We start from the raw sequence: 19,642 nt of genomic DNA on the forward strand, positions 1-19,642 counted from the left end.
TTGAAACCCGCCAACCACTCGCCCCCTCTCTGATCCGACCAGGTGATACGCATTGCGTAGGTCTAGCTTGGTGAACACCGTAGCACCCTGTAAGGAGTCGAAGGCAGAACTCATCAAGGGCAGGGGATACTTGTTCTTGACCGTGATGTCATTCAACCCCGATAATCAATACACGGTCGAAGAAACCATCCTTCTTACCCACAAAGAAGAATCCTGCCCCCAGGGGTGATGACGAGGGACGAACGAGACCAGCAGCTAGGGACCTTGATGTAGGTCTCCAAAGCCCCAGCGTTCAGGGCGGGAGATACTGTATAACCTTCCCTTGGGGTAGACAGCTCCAGGGACCAGGTTGATGGCACAATCATATGGTCGGTGGGGAGGGAGTGACAGAGCCTTCTGCTTACTGAAAACTTCCCCAAATCGTGATATGTCTCGGGAACCAGGGACAAATCTGGGGGTTTAGCCTCAATCACCTGACTGGGAACCGAATGGGGGCAGGCAGTCTTGAGACAGTTAGCATGACAATCAAGGCTCCAACGCCACCTTGCCCGTCACCCAATCGAACGTGGGATTGTGTTCCTTCAGCCAGGGGTATCCAAGGACCAGAGGAACATGGGAAGACGGCAGAATGAAGAATGAAATCATCTCAGAATGATTCCCCGACAACCGCATCTTAACCGGTTCAGTCCTCATCGTGATACGTGCCAGACTACTGCCGCTCAGAGTGGTCGCCTAATGGCTTCCGCAATTGCTCTGGAAAGCCCCAGCTGTTCCACCAACTCGGCATCAAGAAAGCTTCCATCGGCACCTGAATCGATAAAGCGTTAAGCGCTAAGCTCTGATTCCTGTTCACAAGGGTAGCCGGAAACGGGGTCTGACAGAGGTACTGAGAGGTTGAAACTGGCTCGTAAAGTCCTCCCAACTTTAGCGAGCCGGGCAGTTTGACGACCGCCGGGAACAAGTGGAGATGTAATGTCCCGAGCTACCACAGTAGAGGCAGCAGTTGGTCTTACGTCTATGTTGACGCTCCTCCTGGTTAACCGCGTCACGCCCACCATGGGTTCAGAATCGGGAGAGAGGACCTCTCCACTAATCCATTGTGGTGGAGAATGATCGACGTGTTCTGGTCCACCACCCGACCCGACTGGGAACTGAGAAGCTGATCGATTGGACGGACCCCATTGCTTCTCCTCCTCGCTCTCGGACTCCGATTATCCACCCGAATAGACAAAGCTACCAAGCTGTCCAGGTCACTAGGCTCCGGATAGAGATCAACTCATCCTTGAGCTGCTCCGACAGACCCTGGTAAAGGCCGCTTGCAGAGACTCCTCGTTCCACCCACTCTCCACAGCCAACGTCTTGAACTCGATCACCGAAGTCGGCCACGCTGCGAGTTCCTTGGCGGCGAAACAGGCGCCTAGCTGCGTCCCTTCCTCGGACGGAATGGTCGAAGAGCTTCCTCATCTCGGCCGTGAACCCCTGGTATGAAGCCATGCAGGGATCCTGTCGTTCCCAAACGGCTGAAGCCCACTCCAGCGCCGACCACGCAGCAACTCAATCACAAAGGCTATCCTAGCCTTGTCTGTGCATAAGAGTAGGGCTGTAGATCGAACACTAGTCCACACTGCATAAGGAAGGAACGGCATCTTCCCAGCTCCCCTCATACTTATCCGAGCCCGGAACCTTGGGCTCACGGATGGACACAGCTTCAGAAGCGGCAGGCGAGATGGATGAAACCGGGTAGTGGATCCTCCACCGACACTTGCGTTGGTTCTGGACCTCCGCCAGACCGGTAGAAAGGTTCCGAACTGACAACGCGATCTCCTGTAGTACCGTGCTATGATGGCCCAACATCTTCTCCTGCTGGGTAATAGCATGGCGAACAGAGTCCAGGTCCGCTGGGTTCATTACTGGCCGAATCGTTCTGTCACGGTTAACTAAGCCAGAACCCAGAAGCAGACCAGACAAGGTACGTTGAGACAAAGGTGAGTGTTTATTAATAGATTCCGAGTGAGGCTGAATAATCAGGGAACAGAGCGGGTGGCGTGGATGGGTTGTTGAGGGTGCAGTGGTTGGTCGGTACTGGCTCGGCAGCCGCCGACCATCAGGCAGAGGTTGGGTGAAGGTTCCGGGTGAGAGACTGCAGACAGAACAAAACGGAGGTCAGTACACAGCAAGTCAAAAAGGTGCAAAACAACAAAACTAACACTAATGGCTCAGAGACGATACGCTGACAAACATACTGTTCATGGCTAACGATCCGGCAGGAACTGGATGTTGGGCCAGAGCCTAAGAAGGGTGATGATCAGGACCAGGTGTGCAGATTGCTGATGGGATGCAGGTGCGGAAAACAAGAGCGCTCCCCGGAGCGTTCCCGAACCCTCGGGAAACTGGAGATTACGAACAGGAACACTAGTCACCAGACAGGACCCGACTCAGACAGCCGGGATCGTCACAGGAATAGTCCCAAAAATACAAACCTAGCCCACTAGCAAGCTTCATCAAGGGCACCTGAAGAAAACAGATACTATACTGAACAAAAGTATAAACGCAACATGTAAAGTGTTGGTCCCATGTTTCATGAGCTGAAATAAAACATTCCAGAAATTTTCCATACACACAAAAAGCTTATTTCTCTCTGCACAAATGTGTTTACATCCCTGTTAGTGAGCATTTCTCATTTGCTAAGATAATCCATCCACCTGACAGGTGTGGCATATCAAGAAGCTGATTAAACAGCATGATCATTACACAGGTGCACCTTGTGCTGGGGACAATAAAAGGCCACTCTAAAATGTGCAGTTTTGTCACACAACACAATGCCACAGATGTCTCAAGTTTTGAGGGAGCATGCAATTGTCCACCAGATCTGTTTCCAGATAATTTTATGTTAATTTCTCTACCATAAACTGCCTCACAATTTGGCAGTACGTCCAACCGCAGACCACGTGTAACCACGCCATTCCAAGACCTCCACATCCTTCTTCTTCACCTGCGGGATTGTCTGAGACCAGCCACCCGGACAGCTGATGAAACTGTGGGTTTGCACAAACAAATATTTTCTGTGCAAACTGTCAGAGACCGTCTCAGGGAAACTCATCTGTGTGCTCGTCGTCCTCACCAGGGTCTTGACCTGACTGCAGTTCGGCCTCGTAACCGACTTCAGTGGGCACGCTGGAGAAGTGTGCTCTTCAAGAATGAATCCCAGTTTCAACTGTACCGGGCAGATGGCAGACGAGCGTTTTGCTGATGTCAACGTTGTGAACAGAGTGCCCCGTGATGACGGTGGGGTTATGGTATGGGCAGGCATAAGCTACGGACAACTGAACACAATTGGATCTTTATTGATGGCAATTTGAATGCACAGAGATACGTGACCATATCCTGAGGCCCATTGTCGTCCATTCATCCCACCATCACCTCATGTTTCAGCACGACAATGCACGGCCCCATGTCGGAAGGATCTGTACACAATTCCTGAAAGCTGAAAATGTCCGAGTTTTTCCATGGCCCGCATACTCACCAGACTGTCACCCATTTAGAATGTTTGGGATGCTCTGGATCGACGTGTACGACAGCGTGTTCCAGTTCCCGCCAAAATCCAGCAACTTCGCACAGCCATTAAGGATGAGTGGGACAACATTCCACAGGCCACAGTCAACAGCCTGATCAACTATGCGAAGGAGATGTGTGGCGCTGCAATGAGGCAAATGGTGGTCACACCAGATACCCAGTCATGTGAAATCCATAGATTAGGGCCTAATTTATTTATTTCAATTGACTGATTTCCTCATACAGTATGAGCTGTAACTCAGTAAAATGTTTGAAATTGTTGCATGTTGCGTTTCTATGTTTGTTCAGTGTAATTGGCCTCAGGTCTGAACCATAGGTACACACGAAACAAGTAGGGTTCAATATAGTGCCAAGTAATGGTTATTTGGCTTGTAACCGTAGTGGACCCCCTATTGGTGCTATATATAACTATTTTTTTGGAAGGTTCTATAAAGAACCATGCTCATAAGGTTTTAAATGGAACCTGTATGGTGCTATAAAAAAAAAAACTTTTCCTAAGGTTCTATAAAGAACCCTTAATAAAAGGTTTCTACAGTATACACCACCAAAAAAGGGTTCCGCTATGGTTACAACTATTTTGGGGGCTTTATAGAACCCTTTTTTATGGTTCTTTATAGAACCTTTATGGAGAATGGTTCTATAAAGAACCTTTGTTAATCTCAAAGATTCTTCGTAGATCCTTTTGAAGAACCATACAGAGTTATTTTTTTATTCCTTAGGTGTAATTATTGTGTCTAACTGACATGCTGAATCGGGTGTGCTAGCTCTGGAACCACTGGGAGTCTGTGGAGAGAATGAAGAACCACTAATTTAGTCAACTGTTCTCCATTGACACAAGGACATACAGTATGTGAGTCTTTCGCAAGACACCATCACTGGTCAACAGATTAGATCAACTGGAATGACACTCACTCATCGCTGCACAAAAAGAGCTGTGAGCAAACCCCAAAATACTCCAATGAGCCACCGAACCCTACATTTAAATTATTACTAAAAGAGGAAAGAACCCTTTTCTGAATTGCAAAGAACCATTAAAGGGCTCAAAGGGTTATTTGAGTCATTATGGTTCCACATAGAATTATCACCCTTCCCAAAGAACCCTTGAGGAACCCACTTTTCTTAGTGTGCAGACCTGGTGTATGTGGGATCCAGGTAGTCTGACTGTATGTGGGATCCAGGTAGTCTGACTGTGTGTGTGGGATCCAGGTAGTCTGACTGTGTGTGTGGGATCCAGGTAGTCTGACTGTGTGTGTGGGATCCAGGTAGTCTGACTGTGTGTGTGGGATCCAGGTAGTCTGACTGTGTGTGTGGATCCAGGTAGTCTGACTGTGTGTGTGGGATCCAGGTAGTCTGACTGTGTGTGTGGGATCCAGGTAGTCTGACTGTGTGTGGGATCCAGGTAGTCTGACTGTGTGTGTGGTATCCAGGTAGTCTGACTGTGTGTGTGGTCCAGTGGGAGCTTCCAGCCAAGGTGAGGTCTGTTCAGCCGGCCCCTGGTCAGTGCTGGTCAGCGCTGGTCAGTAGGCTACATGTAATGAGCTAAGCTCTTGAGCGGTTTTACTCCAGCCAGAATACATTGACACCCAGATCCCCTCACCTTGACAGACAACAGCTTATGGTGACACCAGGAAAAGTTATACTCTACAGAACACAACATCATCGCAGCTCTGCATAAACTCTTCAAATCAAAACCTCTATTTGCACTGAGCAGGTCAACATTGTGGATTTTTCTCTTAAAACTTGATTTAGCCCACTGCAGTAAAAGGTTAAAACTCAACTACTCTCTCACTCTACATTTGAGGCAGTTGTGGGCCTCTTTCTAACACCCTGCTTCCCTCCCCTTCCCCCTGTAGTACTCCTCTGCAGTTCTGTAGCTCATCAGCTGGTCCAGGATGTCGTTCATGATGAAGGCCATGTTGGGGAGTAAGTTGAAGGATATGACGGGAGGAGGAGGAGAGGCCGAGGTCCCTGCGAGAGATGGGAAGGAGACCCCTGAGTCTAAAGGAATGTCCAGAGAGGAGTTCGAGGAGTACCAGAAACAGCTTATAGAGGAGAAGTGAGTAATCAATCAATCAATTGATCAACTGATCAAGTTCTATTTGCATAGTGCTTTGAACAAATTCATAATAAATGAATTACCCTGTAACCCTAGCTAAAAACCCCAAAGAGCAAAGTGTACCAACGTGTCTTTATAACTGAACCTAAATCCAGAATTAGGCTGGTATGAGGGATGGCTAATTTCCTCACAATAGCAGATTAGCAGATGAGGCAAGTCAGTGCAACTAGTCAAAAAATATTTATGTTTCAAGACTTATGTTTTTACATGCTATATTAACATACTGCCTCTGATCTGGCGGACTCACTAAACACAAATGCTTTGTTTGTAAATTATGTCTGAGTGTTAGAGAGTGCCCCTGGCTATCTGTAAATTTAACAAACAAGAAAATTGTGCCATCTGGTTTGTTTAATATTAGGAATTTGAAATGATTTATACTTTTACTTTTGATACTTAAGTATATTTTAGCAATTACATTTACTTTTGATACTTAAGTATATTTAAAACCAAATACTTTTAGACTTTTACTCAAGTAGTATTTTTCTGGGTGACTTTCACTTTTACTTAAGTCATTTTCTATTAAGATATCTTTACTTTTACTCAAGTATGTCAATAGTGTACTTTTTCCACCACTGGTAACTAGTAACTGTAATGGATTACATTTAGGAAGTAACCTACCGAACCCTGTAGACAGGAAGAGAGAAGCTGAGGAACTGTGATATAATATAATGAAAACAGAAGCTTTGTTTCATGCTAACGTGACATGAACATGAACTCGCTACTTCCAGTAACATGTTAGAACTTTAATGCTGGCCCAAATTAATAATGCAAAAGGGGCCAGCTGGCCCAAATTAATAATGCAAAAGGGGCCAGCTGGCCCAAATTAATAATGCAAAAGGTGCTAGCTGGCCCAAATTAATAATGCAAAAGGTGCCAGCTGGCCCAAATTAATAATGCAAAAGGTGCTAGCTGGCCCAAATTAATAATGCAAAAGATGCTAGCTAGCCTTATTGAATAATGCAAAAGGTGCTAGCTGGCCTTATTGAGTAATGCAAAAGGTGCTAGCTGGCCTTATTGAATAATGCAAAAGGTGCTAGCTGGCCGTATTGAATAATGCAAAAGGTGCTAGCTGGCCTTATTGAATAATGCAAAAGGTGCTAGCTGGCCTAATTGAATAATGCAAAAGGTGCTAGCTGTCCTTATTGAATAATGCAAAAGGTGCTCGCTGGCCTTATTGAATAATGCAAAAGGTGCTAGCTGGCCTAAATGCTCTCATGCATAATTTACCAGCAAAACATGTTGATGCTACAGACAGTAACATCTACAACAACTCTCAGAGACCTATCTAGCTTCATAACATGAGCGTAGAGTGTGTCAATGTTGAAGTCACAACCATTTTCCAGTGGTCTGTCTTAGAGCAGCAGAGGTAGTGGCATTACAGTATGTGTCTGATAACTAACACAGTACCACAGTATGTCTGATAACTAACACAGTACCTCAGTATGTCTGATAACTAACACAGTACCTCAGTATGTCTGATAACTAACACAGTACCTCAGTATGTCTGATAACTAACACAGTACCTCAGTATGTGTCTGATAACTAACACAGTACCACAGTATGTCTGATAACTAACACAGTACCTCAGTATGTCTGATAACTAACACAGTACCTCAGTATGTTTCTGATAACTAACACAGTACCTCAGCATGTCTGATAACTAACACAGTACCTCAGTATGTGTCTGATAACTAACACAGTACCTCAGTATGTTTCTGATAACTAACACAGTACCTCAGTATGTCTGATAACTAACACAGTACCTCAGTATGTCTGATAACTAACACAGTACCTCAGTATGTCTGATAACTAACACAGTACCTCAGTATGTCTGATAACTAACACAGTACCTCAGTATGTCTGATAACTAACACAGTACCTCAGTATGTCTGATAACTAACACAGTACCTCAGTATGTCTGATAACTAACACAGTACCTCAGTATGTCTGATAACTAACACAGTACCTCAGTATGTCTGATAACTAACACAGTACCTCAGTATGTGTCTGATAACTAACACAGTACCTCAGTATGTTTCTGATAACTAACACAGTACCTCAGTATGTCTGATAACTAACACAGTACCTCAGTATGTCTGATAACTAACACAGTACCTCAGTATGTCTGATAACTAACACAGTACCACAGTATGTGTCTGATAACTAACACAGTACCTCAGTATGTCTGATAACTAACACAGTACCACAGTATGTCTGATAACTAACACAGTACCACAGTATGTCTGATAACTAACACAGTACCACAGTATGTCTGATAACTAACACAGTACTTCAGTATGTCTGATAACTAACACAGTACCACAGTATGTGTCTGATAACTAACACAGTACCTCAGTATGTTTCTGATAACTAACACAGTACCTCAGTATGTCTGATAACTAACACAGTACCTCAGTATGTTTCTGATAACTAACACAGTACCTCAATATGTTTCTGATAACTAACACAGTACCTCAGTATGTCTGATCACTAACACAGTACCTCAGTATGTCTGATAACTAACACAGTACCTCAATATGTTTCTGATAACTAACACAGTACCTCAGTATGTCTGATCACTAACACAGTACCTCAGTATGTCTGATAACTAACACAGTACTTCAGTATGTCTGATAACTAACACAGTACCTCAGTATGTTTCTGATAACTAACACAGTACCTCAGTATGTCTGATAACTAACACAGTACCTCAGTATGTTTCTGATAACTAACACAGTACCTCAGTATGTCTGATAACTAACACAGTACCTCAGTATGTCTGATAACTAACACAGTACCTCAGTATGTTTCTGATAACTAACACAGTACCTCAGTATGTTTCTGATAACTAACACAGTACCTCAGTATGTCTGATAACTAACACAGTACCTCAGTATGTTTCTGATAACTAACACAGTACCTCAGTATGTCTGATAACTAACACAGTACCTCAGTCTGATAACTAACACAGTACCTCAGTATGTCTGATAACTAACACAGTACCTCAGTATGTTTCTGATAACTAACACAGTACCTCAGTATGTCTGATAACTAACACAGTACCTCAGTATGTTTCTGATAACTAACACAGTACCTCAGTATGTCTGATAACTAACACAGTACCTCAGTCTGATAACTAACACAGTACCTCATTATGTCTGATAACTAACACAGTACCACAGTATGTGTCTGATAACTAACACAGTACCTCAGTATGTCTGATAACTAACACAGTACCTCAGTCTGATAACTAACACAGTACCTCAGTATGTTTCTGATAACTAACACAGTACCTCAGTATGTTTCTGATAACTAACACAGTACCTCAGTATGTTTCTGATAACTAACACAGTACCTCAGTATGTTTCTGATAACTAACACAGTACCTCAGTATGTTTCTGATAACTAACACAGTACCTCAGTATGTTTCTGATAACTAACACAGTACCTCAGTATGTTTCTGATAACTAACACAGTACCTCAGTATGTCTGATAACTAACACAGTACCTCAGTATGTTTCTGATAACTAACACAGTACCTCAGTATGTTTCTGATAACTAACACAGTACCTCAGTATGTCTGATAACTAACACAGTACCTCAGTATGTTTCTGATAACTAACACAGTACCTCAGTATGTTTCTGATAACTAACACAGTACCTCAGTATGTCTGATAACTAACACAGTACCTCAGTATGTTTCTGATAACTAACACAGTACCTCAGTATGTCTGATAACTAACACAGTACCTCAGTATGTCTGATAACTAACACAGTACCTCAGTATGTCTGATAACTAACACAGTACCTCAGTATGTCTGATAACTAACACAGTACCTCAGTATGTCTGATAACTAACACAGTACTTCAGTATGTCTGATAACTAACACAGTACCTCAGTATGTCTGATAACTAACACAGTACTTCAGTATGTCTGATAACTAACACAGTACCTCAGTATGTCTGATAACTAACACAGTACCTCAGTATGTCTGATAACTAACACAGTACCTCAGTATGTCTGATAACTAACACAGTACCTCAGTATGTCTGATAACTAACACAGTACCTCAGTATGTCTGATAACTAACACAGTACCTCAGTATGTCTGATAACTAACACAGTACCTCAGTATGTCTGATAACTAACACAGTACCTCAGTATGTTTCTGATAACTAACACAGTACCTCAGTATGTCTGATAACTAACACAGTACCTCAGTATGTTTCTGATAACTAACACAGTACCTCAGTATGTCTGATAACTAACACAGTACCTCAGTATGTCTGATAACTAACACAGTACCTCAGTATGTCTGATAACTAACACAGTACCTCAGTATGTCTGATAACTAACACAGTACCACAGTATGTGTCTGACACCTGCATGGTAGGCTACACACAGTAGAGGTTTAATGTGGCCTGCTGTGTATCATATAAACACTGGTTGAGTGGTTTAGTGATTAGCCTCATTTCAACACTAGCTGCCTGTCAAGCCACGAGTGTCTGTCTCTCACAGAGGGGAGGGTAGAGCAGAACGACGGGCACATACTGTTACATGTTCATGAACACATATATCCACATATCCACATGAGGCTCAGGTGATGTCAGTGAAAGGCAGGTATAAAAACTGTAGGCTGTAGGTTCCAGGCAGCATGGCTTACTGTAATGACTGGAGGCTGTGGCTCACTAGGCTCATGTAAGCCTGGCCAGGCAGGGGTCAGGGGGATTAGGGTCTGGGTCTGGGTCACTGTCTTCGGACAGGTGGGTCACTACTACAACATGGCGATGCTAGTCCCTCCAACAACTGGTGTAATAACTGACCAGCACTGTGCTCCAGACAACCCTTCTTCTTCTTCTTCTTCTTCTTCTTCTTCTTCTTCTTCTTCTTCTTCTTCTTCTTCTTCTTCTTCTTCTTCTTCTTCTTCTTCTTCTTCTTCTTCTTCTTCTTCTTCTTCTTCTTCTTCTTCTTCTTCTTCTTCTTCTTCTTCTCCTTTGCTATTGCTCCAGAGAGTCAGCAACTGGTAACCACACATGCTCCAACCCGACTTAGCTATTTTGTGACTTTTTATCCTTAATTGTTTTGTACAGAAAGCTCACACCATTATCACTTCTGACCGCCAAGTACTTTTGAACTACTACTAACCTTGACTTCAACCTTGATTTCGGCTCCTACTTCCCTTGTTGACACCAGACCCTACTCCATTGTTCGGGCAACCCAAGCGTCGCAAGCGAAGACACAGGAGGAGGGGTGGAGTCCTTGTTAGACTCAGACGCAGAGAAAACCGTCCGGCACTCCCCTCCATTTCATTGGCAAATGTACAGTCACTTGAGAAAAAGATGGATGAGCTCCATTTGAGAGTTTCCTACCAACGGGACATAAAAAGCTGTAATATTGTTTGCTTTTCAGAAACTTGGCTGACGAGTGATATGGAGATAATACTCAAGGATTTCTCCATGCTTCGTCATGACCGGACAGTGGACTCTGGCAAAACCAAAGGGGGAGGGGTGTGCCTTTTTGTAAACAACAACTGGTACACTGCTTCAAGTGTAAAGGAAGTCTTAAGCTTTTGCTTACCTGAACTAGAATACATGGTAAATTGCAGACCTTTTTATCTTCCAAGAGAGTTTTCATCTGTAATCATCACTGCTGTCTACATCCGAGACGAGAATGGCACTAAGCAGGCACTCAACGAGCTGTACAGGGCCATAAACAAACAAGGAAATTCTCACCCAGAGCCACGTTTCTAGTTGGTGGAGACTTTAACGTGGGGAGACTGAAATGCATTTTACCGCACTTTTACCAACACGTCTCCTGTGCCACAAGAGGCGTTAACAGTCTGAACCACTTTTACTCTACCCACAGAAACACATACAGATGTAGGATCTTAATTTGATCACCCTGTTGCGGGAGAACCTTCCTGCAATGCAGGAAATGTAAAACCTGTAGTGTATTTCAGGTTTAGAAAGGCTTCTGAAGTTTGTAATTTCCACTTAGACATTTTAGACTTGATTTTCCCTTTTCCACAAAAATGTCCATTAATTATGTATATATATATATTTTTTTTGTCATTTAGCAGACGCTCTTATCCAGATCGACTTACAGTTAGTGAGTGCATACATTTTTCATACTGGCCCCCCATGGGAATCGAACCCACAACCTTGGCGTTGCAAACGCCATGCTCTACCAACTGAGCTACACGGGGCCTAATCCACATAATAATTAACATTTCCTGTTGCATTTCCTGTTTCGGCAAATCAGACCATGACTCCATCCTCCTGCTTCCTGTTTACAAGAAAAAACTCAAACAGGAAGTACCAGTGGCGCGCTCAGTACGGAAGTGGTCTGGTAAAGCAGATGCTAGGCTACAAGACTGCTTCGCTAGCACAGACTGGAATATGTTCAGCGATTCATCCGATAACATTGAGGAGTTTACCACATCAGTCACAGGTTTCGTCAATTAGTGCATCGATGACGTTGTTCCTACAGTGACCGTACGTACGTACCCTAACCAAATTACAGGCTGCATCCGCACTGTGCTAAAGGTTAGAGCTACAACTTTCAAGGAGTGGAACACTTATCCGGACGCTTATAAGAAAGTCCGCTACGACCTCCAACGAGCCATCAAATATTGAAAAGGTCAATATAGGACTAAGATAGAATCCTACTACACCGGCTCTGATGCTCGTCGGATGTGGCAGGGTTTGCAGACTATTACGGATTACAAAGGGAAACCCAGCTGTGAGTTGCCAAGTGACGCAAACCTCCCAGACAAGCTGAATGCCTTATACGCTCGCTTGGAAGGAAACAACACTGAGCCAGGCATGAGAGCCATTGCTGTCCCAGACGACCGTGTGATCTTGCTCTCCGTGGCCGATGTAAGACTTTTAAACAGGTTACCACTTGCAAGGCACTGGACCAGAAGGAATACCAGGGCGTGATCTCAGAGCATGTGCAGACCAACTGGCAAGTGTCTTCAAGGACATTTTCAAAATCTCCTTGTCCCATTCTGTAATCCAACATGTTTCAAGTAGACCACCATTTTTCCTGTTCCTAGGAACTCAAAGGTAACCTGCCTATATGACTATCGCCCCGTAACACTCACATCTGTAACCATGAAATGCTTTGAAAGGCTGGTCATGGCTCACATCAACACCATCATCCCATCATCCCAGACACCCTGGACCCACTCCAATTCTCATACCGCCCCAACAGATCCACAGATGACGCAATCTCTATTGCACTCCACACTGCTCTCTTCCACCTGGACAAGAGGACTACCTATTTTAGAAGGCTGTTCATTGACTACAGCTCAGCGTTTAACACCATAGTGCCCTCCAAGCTCATCACCAAGCTTGGGACCCTGTCAAACCAAATTGACCATGGGCATTACAATCGGGTCCATGCAGCTGTGCTTTGAATTGATGATTACTTGGGTGCTGCCAGCTGTGGGCATGTGGGCAGGATTGAAATAAACCCAACCCAAGGAAAACTGTTACGGTACCCTTCATTAAGTGACATGCAATTTTTTCCTATCATCTTGCAAATCTCAGTTTTGGACGAGACTGACTTTATGACCAAAATTATTCTATTTACATTTTGTAGTCAATTTTGACACTAGAATAAATGTTTCTGACTCATATCGATGCCACATAGGCCGTTTTCAAAATTAGAAGTTTCTTTTTAGGTGAAGTCGCTCGTTAAAGACGTCCTCCAGTGATTTTTGAACTTTTCCTGTTGAAAAGTGATATCCCAAGTATAAATATAGTACACACACTAAAGAGTAGAAAATATGTTGAGTTAAATAGTCTCAGTAGTCTCAGTACTTCCATACTTAACAACACGGTTATAATAGTGCTTATAAGTCTATCTACCTTTCCCCTAAAGGAAACCCAAGGACCTGTATACAGTCTGACCTTAATCCCCCACTAATCAAAGACATGAGGGACAACTCACTTGTCCTTATATGAAGAAAAACATCACCAAGAGATGCTAAATAATCAAATAGTGTACCGTAATATAATGAGGCAAATACTGTAACCTTGCTTAGTCATGTTCTTCCTGTTATTAGAATCCCTTCCTCCCTGGCTGCCATTGGATTTCTATGAACCTATTGTTCTCAACCCTATTTCCAGCTACAACCATCTCTATCTCCACCTCCCTGACCATATCCTATATATGGTATATCTAGGGCCCAAGGTTTCTCCTGGTTAGGTCAGGTTGTCAGTACAAATTCCAAGCCCTTTGGTTTTTATATGTATTACTTGGTGTGAATTTGCTTCCATATCTATAGAATTAACACATTGAGGGAGTTAAATCGAAGTGACTTTCTTTCCCTTGCAGGGTTGAGCGGGACAAGGAGTTTGCCACAAAGAAGGCGGAGAGGGCCAACCTGAGGTCCTGCCTGAGGGACAAGTACCGCCTACCTGAGGTAAGAGCTGTCTTAATGTAGGCCCAGGATTGGGAACTAACTGATTACATGTTACATGTAATCGGATTACCAAAAAAACTAAGTGTAATCAGTTATGTTAGCAGCAGAAAAATTGTAACCAGATTAGAGATACTATTGATTTGATATTTATTGGATTACTTTTAAATTAAAATTTCTGTTTTCTCAATGACATTCAACTCAGCATTGAAAAAAGGTGCAAGTTTAAGTTTGTCCCACCTGAGCGAGTCTGACCACAAGTCAGAAACCACTATGATGACACACCAAATGCGTTTGATGGATCCTTTTTGTCTTCTTCTAATGCCTCTTAAAGGGAGAATAATCCAACAGTAACTGAAAGTAATCAGATTACGTTACTGAGGTTGGATAATCCCAAAAATACCTCACTGATTACAATTGTGTAACTAGTAACTGTTTTAATTTAGAAAGTAATTGAGCTGTGTAGGCCTGACTACTAACTTCAGATACGTGGAACTTAAAACACATGAGTTAGCCCTTAGCCCCCAATGAACACGTTGATCCCCTGTAGACAATGGAAACATGACTGTCAGAGCCCAATCAGTCCTGGACACATACAGTACCAGTCAAAAGTTTGGACACACCTACTCATTCAAGGGTTTTTCTTCATTTTTACTATTTTCTACATTGTAGAATAATAGTGAAGACATCAAAACTATGAAATAACACATATGGAATCATGTAGCAACCCAAAAATGTGTTAAACAAATCAAAATATATTTTATATTTGAGATTCTTCAAAGTAGCCACCCTTTGCCTTGATGACAGCTTTGCACACTCTTGGCATTCTCTCAACCAGCTTCACCTGGAATGCTTTTCCAACAGTCTGCGGTCCAACTCATCCCAAACCATCTCAATTGGGTTGAGGTCGGGTGATTGTGGAGGCAAGGTCATCTGATGCAGCACTCCATCATCCTTCTTGGTCAAATAGCCCTTACACAGCCTGGAAGTGTGTTTTGGGTCATTGTCCTGTTGAAAAACAAATTATAGTCCCACTAAGCGCAAACCAGATGTAATGGCATATCCTGCAGAATGCTGTGCCTTGAATTCTAAATAAATCACAGACAGTGTCACCAGCAAAGCACCCCCACACCATCACACCTCCTCCTCCATGCTTCACAGTGGGAACCACACATGCGGAGATCATCCGTTCACCTACTCTGCGTCTCACAAAGACACAGTGGTTGGAACCAAAAATCTCAAATTTGGACTCATCAGACCAAAGGACACATTTCCACCGGTCTAATGTCCATTGCTCGTGTTTCTTGGCCCAAGCAAGTCTCTTCTTATTATTGGTGTCCTTTAGTAGTGGTTTGTTAGCAGCAACTCGACCATGGAGGCCTGATTCACACAGTCTCCACTGAACAGTTGATGTTGAGATGTGTCTGTTACTTGAACTGTGTGAAGCATTTATTTGGCCTGCAATCTGAGGTGCAGTTAACTCAAATGAACTTATCCTCTGCAGCAGAGGTAACTCTGGGTCTTCATTTCCTGTGGTGGTCCTCAGGAGAGTCAGTTTCATCATAGCGCTTGATGGTTTTTGCGACTGCACTTGAAGAAACTTTTAAAGTTCTTAAAATGTTCTGGATTGACTGACCTTCATGTCTTAAAGTAATGATGGACTGTCGTTTCTCTTTCCTTATTTGAGCTGTTCTTGCCATAATATTGACTTGGTCTTTTACCAAATAGGGCTATCTTCTGTATACCACCCCTACCTTGTCACAACACAACTGATTGGCTCAAACGCATTAAGAAGGAAATAAATTCCACAAATTAACTTTTATCAAGGCACACCTGTTAATTGAAATGCATTCCAGGTGACTACCTCATGAAGCAGGTTGAGAGAATGCCAAGAGTGTGCAAAGCTGTCATCAAGGCAAAGGGTGGCTGTCATCAAGGCAAAGGAATGCCAGACTTTGATTACAAAGTTTGATGACAAAATTTGCCCACGATGGAACGCCGCAACCCTTTCCTGTTCAAGTGAGCACAGCACAACAAGGTGGCGAATCGCATCTCTGCATGTCTGGCAGACATATCAGTGTGGATGTCGGATCAACACCTCAAGCTGAACCTCGGCAAGACAGAGCTGCTCTTCCTCCTGGGGAAGGACTGCCCGCTCCATGATCTCGACATCACGTTTGACAACTCCATTGTGTCCTCCTCCCAGAGTGCAAAGAACCTTGGTGTGACCCTGGACAACAACCTGTCGGTCTCCGCTAACATCAAAGCGGTGACCCGATCCTGCATGTTCATGCTCTACAACATTTGCAGAGTACGACCCTACCTTACACAGAAAGCGGCACAGGTTCTAATCCAGGCACTTGTCATCTCCCGTCTGGATTACTGCAACTCGCTGTTGGCTGGGCTCCCTGCCTGTGCCATTAAACCCCTACGACTTATCCAGAACGCTGTAGCCCGTCTGGTGTTCAACCTTCCCAAGTTCTCTCATGTCACCCCGCTCCTCCGCACACTCCACTGGCTTCCAGTTGAAGATCGCATCTACTACAAAACCATGGTGCTTGCCTATGGAGCTGTGAGGGGAACGGCACCTCCTTACCTTCAGGCTCTGATCAGACCCTACACCCAAACGAGGGCACTATGTTCATCCACCTCTGGCCTGCTAGCCCCTCTACCTCTACGGAAGCACAGTTCCCGCTCAGCCCAGTCAAAGCTATTCGCTGCTCTGGCACCCCAATGGTGGAACAAGCTCCCCCACGACGCCAGGACAGCGGAGTCACTGACCACCTTCCGGAGACACTTGAAACCCTACCTCTTTAAGGAATACCTGGAATAGTATAACAGTAATCCTTCTACCCCCCACCAATTTGTAAGTCGCTCTGGATAAGAGCGTCTGCTAAATGACTTAAATGTAAATATAAATGCACTTTGAAGAATCTCAAAAAATATATATATTTTGATTTGTTGAACACTTTTTTGGTTACTACATGATTCCATATGTGTTATTTCATAGTTTCACTATTATTCTACAATGTAAAAATGTAAAAAAATAAAGAAAAACCCTTGAATGAGTAGGTGTGTCCAAACTTTTGACTGGTAGTGTATATACTGAACAAAAATATAAATACAACATGCAACAATTTCAACGATTTTACTGAGTTACAGATCATATAAGTAAATCAGTCAGTTGAAATAAATAAATTAGGCTCTAATCTATGGATTTCACATGACTGGGCAGGGGCTCAGCCATTTGTGGCCTGAGAGGGCATAGGTCCACCCACTTGGGAGCCAGACCCAGCCAATCAGAATGAGTTTTCCCCCACAAAATGGCTTTATTACAGACATAAATACTCCTCAGTTTCATCAGCTGTCCGGGTGGCTGGTCTCAGACAATCCCTCAGGTGAAGAAGCTGGATGTGGAGGTCCTGGGCTGGCGTGGTTACACGTGGTCTGTGGTTGTGAGGCCGGTTGGACGCACTGCCAAATTCTCTAAAATGACTTTGGAGGTGGCTTATGGTAGAGAAATTAACATTAAATATCTGGCAACATCTCTGGTGGGCATTCCTGCAGTCAGCATGCCAATTGCATGCTCCCTCAAAACTTGAGAAATCTGTGGCATTGTGTTGTGTGTTAAAACTGCACATTTTAAAGTGGCCTTTTATTGTCCCCAGCGCAAGGTGCACCTGTGTAATGATCATGCTGTTTTATCAGCTTCTTGATATGCCACACCTGTCAGGTAGATGGATTATCTTGGCAAAGGAGAAATGCTCGCTAACAGGGATGTAAACAAATTTGTGCACAAAATTGGAGAGAAATCAGCTTTTTGTGTATATGGAACATTTCTGGGATCTTTTATTTTAGCTCATGAAACACAGGACCAACACTTTACATGTTGCGTTTTATAGATTTTTTAAGTATATACATTTTCGACTATGTGTCTGTTTCTCAGAGTGGCCAGGACGAAGCCATGGTGAAGATGGCGGGAGATGACCTGGACCTCCCTGAGGACCTAGCCAAGATGGTGGACGAGGATGAGGAGGAAGAGGAGGTGAACGACTCACTACTAGGGCAGCTACATCAACTGCAGAACATGGACATGGACCAGCTGAAGACCAAAGCCCAGACCACCATGACAGAGATACAACAGGTGGCTGAGGAGAAGTGTGTCGTCATGTGATGAGTGATCATCAGACTTCTTCTACCCATTGATCTTTCTTCAGCAATTCAGCAGTCCATCGTGTGAACTTCCACGACAAGTGGGATTTACCCAACAAGCACTAAGTCTTTGTTATCATTTTACAATATTGTATGTTTATCTTCACAGAACCACCTAATCTTTCTGTTATTCAGTTGCCTCAGAAAATAGGAATAGCTGAGGCGCTGTGAAATCATACTATATATTGTTGCTGATGATGATCACACGGCATTTTGACTGGTACACTCAATATGGCCGCCGGTCCACCCATCACAAAATGTTGACTTCAGTGGGAATATCCGTTTTAGTGATGATATTTCTATGTATCCACATCCGAACCTGCTGAAACAGAGTCCAGACTGAGTACTTTAACTTGCACACTAATAATTCGATATTAAACTGATTATGACAGTAGGCCGAGTATGGAAAAAGTAATGAAAACACCTTCCTCTGCTTAACTTAATCGGCGTAAGGTATAAATCGAAGGAGGCATACACCGATTACAACACCTAGTTTTTTGAGCATTCTTTCAAATTGTTAGGACATGTAAACAGCTTAATCGGCATTCCAGCGGCATTCCAGCGGCGTTCCAGCGGCATTCCAGCGGCGTTCCAGCGGCGTTCCAGCGGCATTCCAGCGGTGTATTTGATCTGCTCATGTGCCAGCACTGGTAGCACAAGCTTTCCTCTTATGCCCGAGTAAAGTGAGTTCGGAAAAACTGAAAGTATGCATCTTAGAAGTAGTTTACGCATACAAACTTTATATATATATACGAACTCAGAATCAAATAGGCTTTGCAAAAATAACATGGTCTCTGTGGTAGAATGTTTATTTTGATTCATGATTTTATGCATTAATACCAAGTCCCAACAGTAAACAGGATTATTAGGGAACTCGTTTATCTTGGAAAGCATGTAAATGTTTTAAACAAACTATTATATTAATCTGACTATCCATAATAATTGTATTATTGTGTGCATGTAACCATGCTCACTGTCAATACATTAAAATACAAATAAATTATACTAGAATATAAGATGGTCTGTCTATAGTTAAAAGCATACATTGTCAGATTTCTTAGCAAATTTTCTTTGTCTGCTGTGTAGTAACAAAAAATAAAATACATAACTCTGAACAAGTCTTATTGCTTAAGTATACTGTATAGATAAACTGAAGGCTATATGTGTTGTCCAACATGTAAAGTGATGACAGTTGTTTGCTGTGTACAGGTCAGGGGTGTCAAACATGTGGCCGGCGAGCCCATTCAATCCGGCCCGCGGGTGGTTTGAGTTTATAGGTGATGGGAGGGAATAGTTGATGAGTGTTGAGGGGT

The 19,642-nt window shown here is 43.5% G+C and overlaps 1 protein-coding gene across 1 annotated transcript; it reads left to right on the plus strand.

The window, feature by feature from the left end:
- The first annotated feature begins 5,014 nt into the window (after positions 1–5,014).
- Positions 5,015–19,255, plus strand: cplx4c (complexin 4c). Its single transcript, XM_041841256.2, has 4 exons — positions 5,015–5,284; positions 5,427–5,629; positions 14,033–14,120; positions 18,064–19,255. Exons 2-4 carry the CDS (start codon positions 5,466–5,468, stop codon positions 18,289–18,291), a joined length of 480 nt encoding a protein of 159 aa, XP_041697190.2. The 5' UTR covers positions 5,015–5,284; positions 5,427–5,465; the 3' UTR covers positions 18,292–19,255.
- Positions 19,256–19,642: the final 387 nt, after the last annotated feature.

The sequence above is a fragment of the Coregonus clupeaformis genome, chromosome 21 (genome assembly GCF_020615455.1).
Source record: "Coregonus clupeaformis isolate EN_2021a chromosome 21, ASM2061545v1, whole genome shotgun sequence".
NCBI classification, from domain to species: Eukaryota; Metazoa; Chordata; class Actinopteri; order Salmoniformes; family Salmonidae; genus Coregonus; species Coregonus clupeaformis.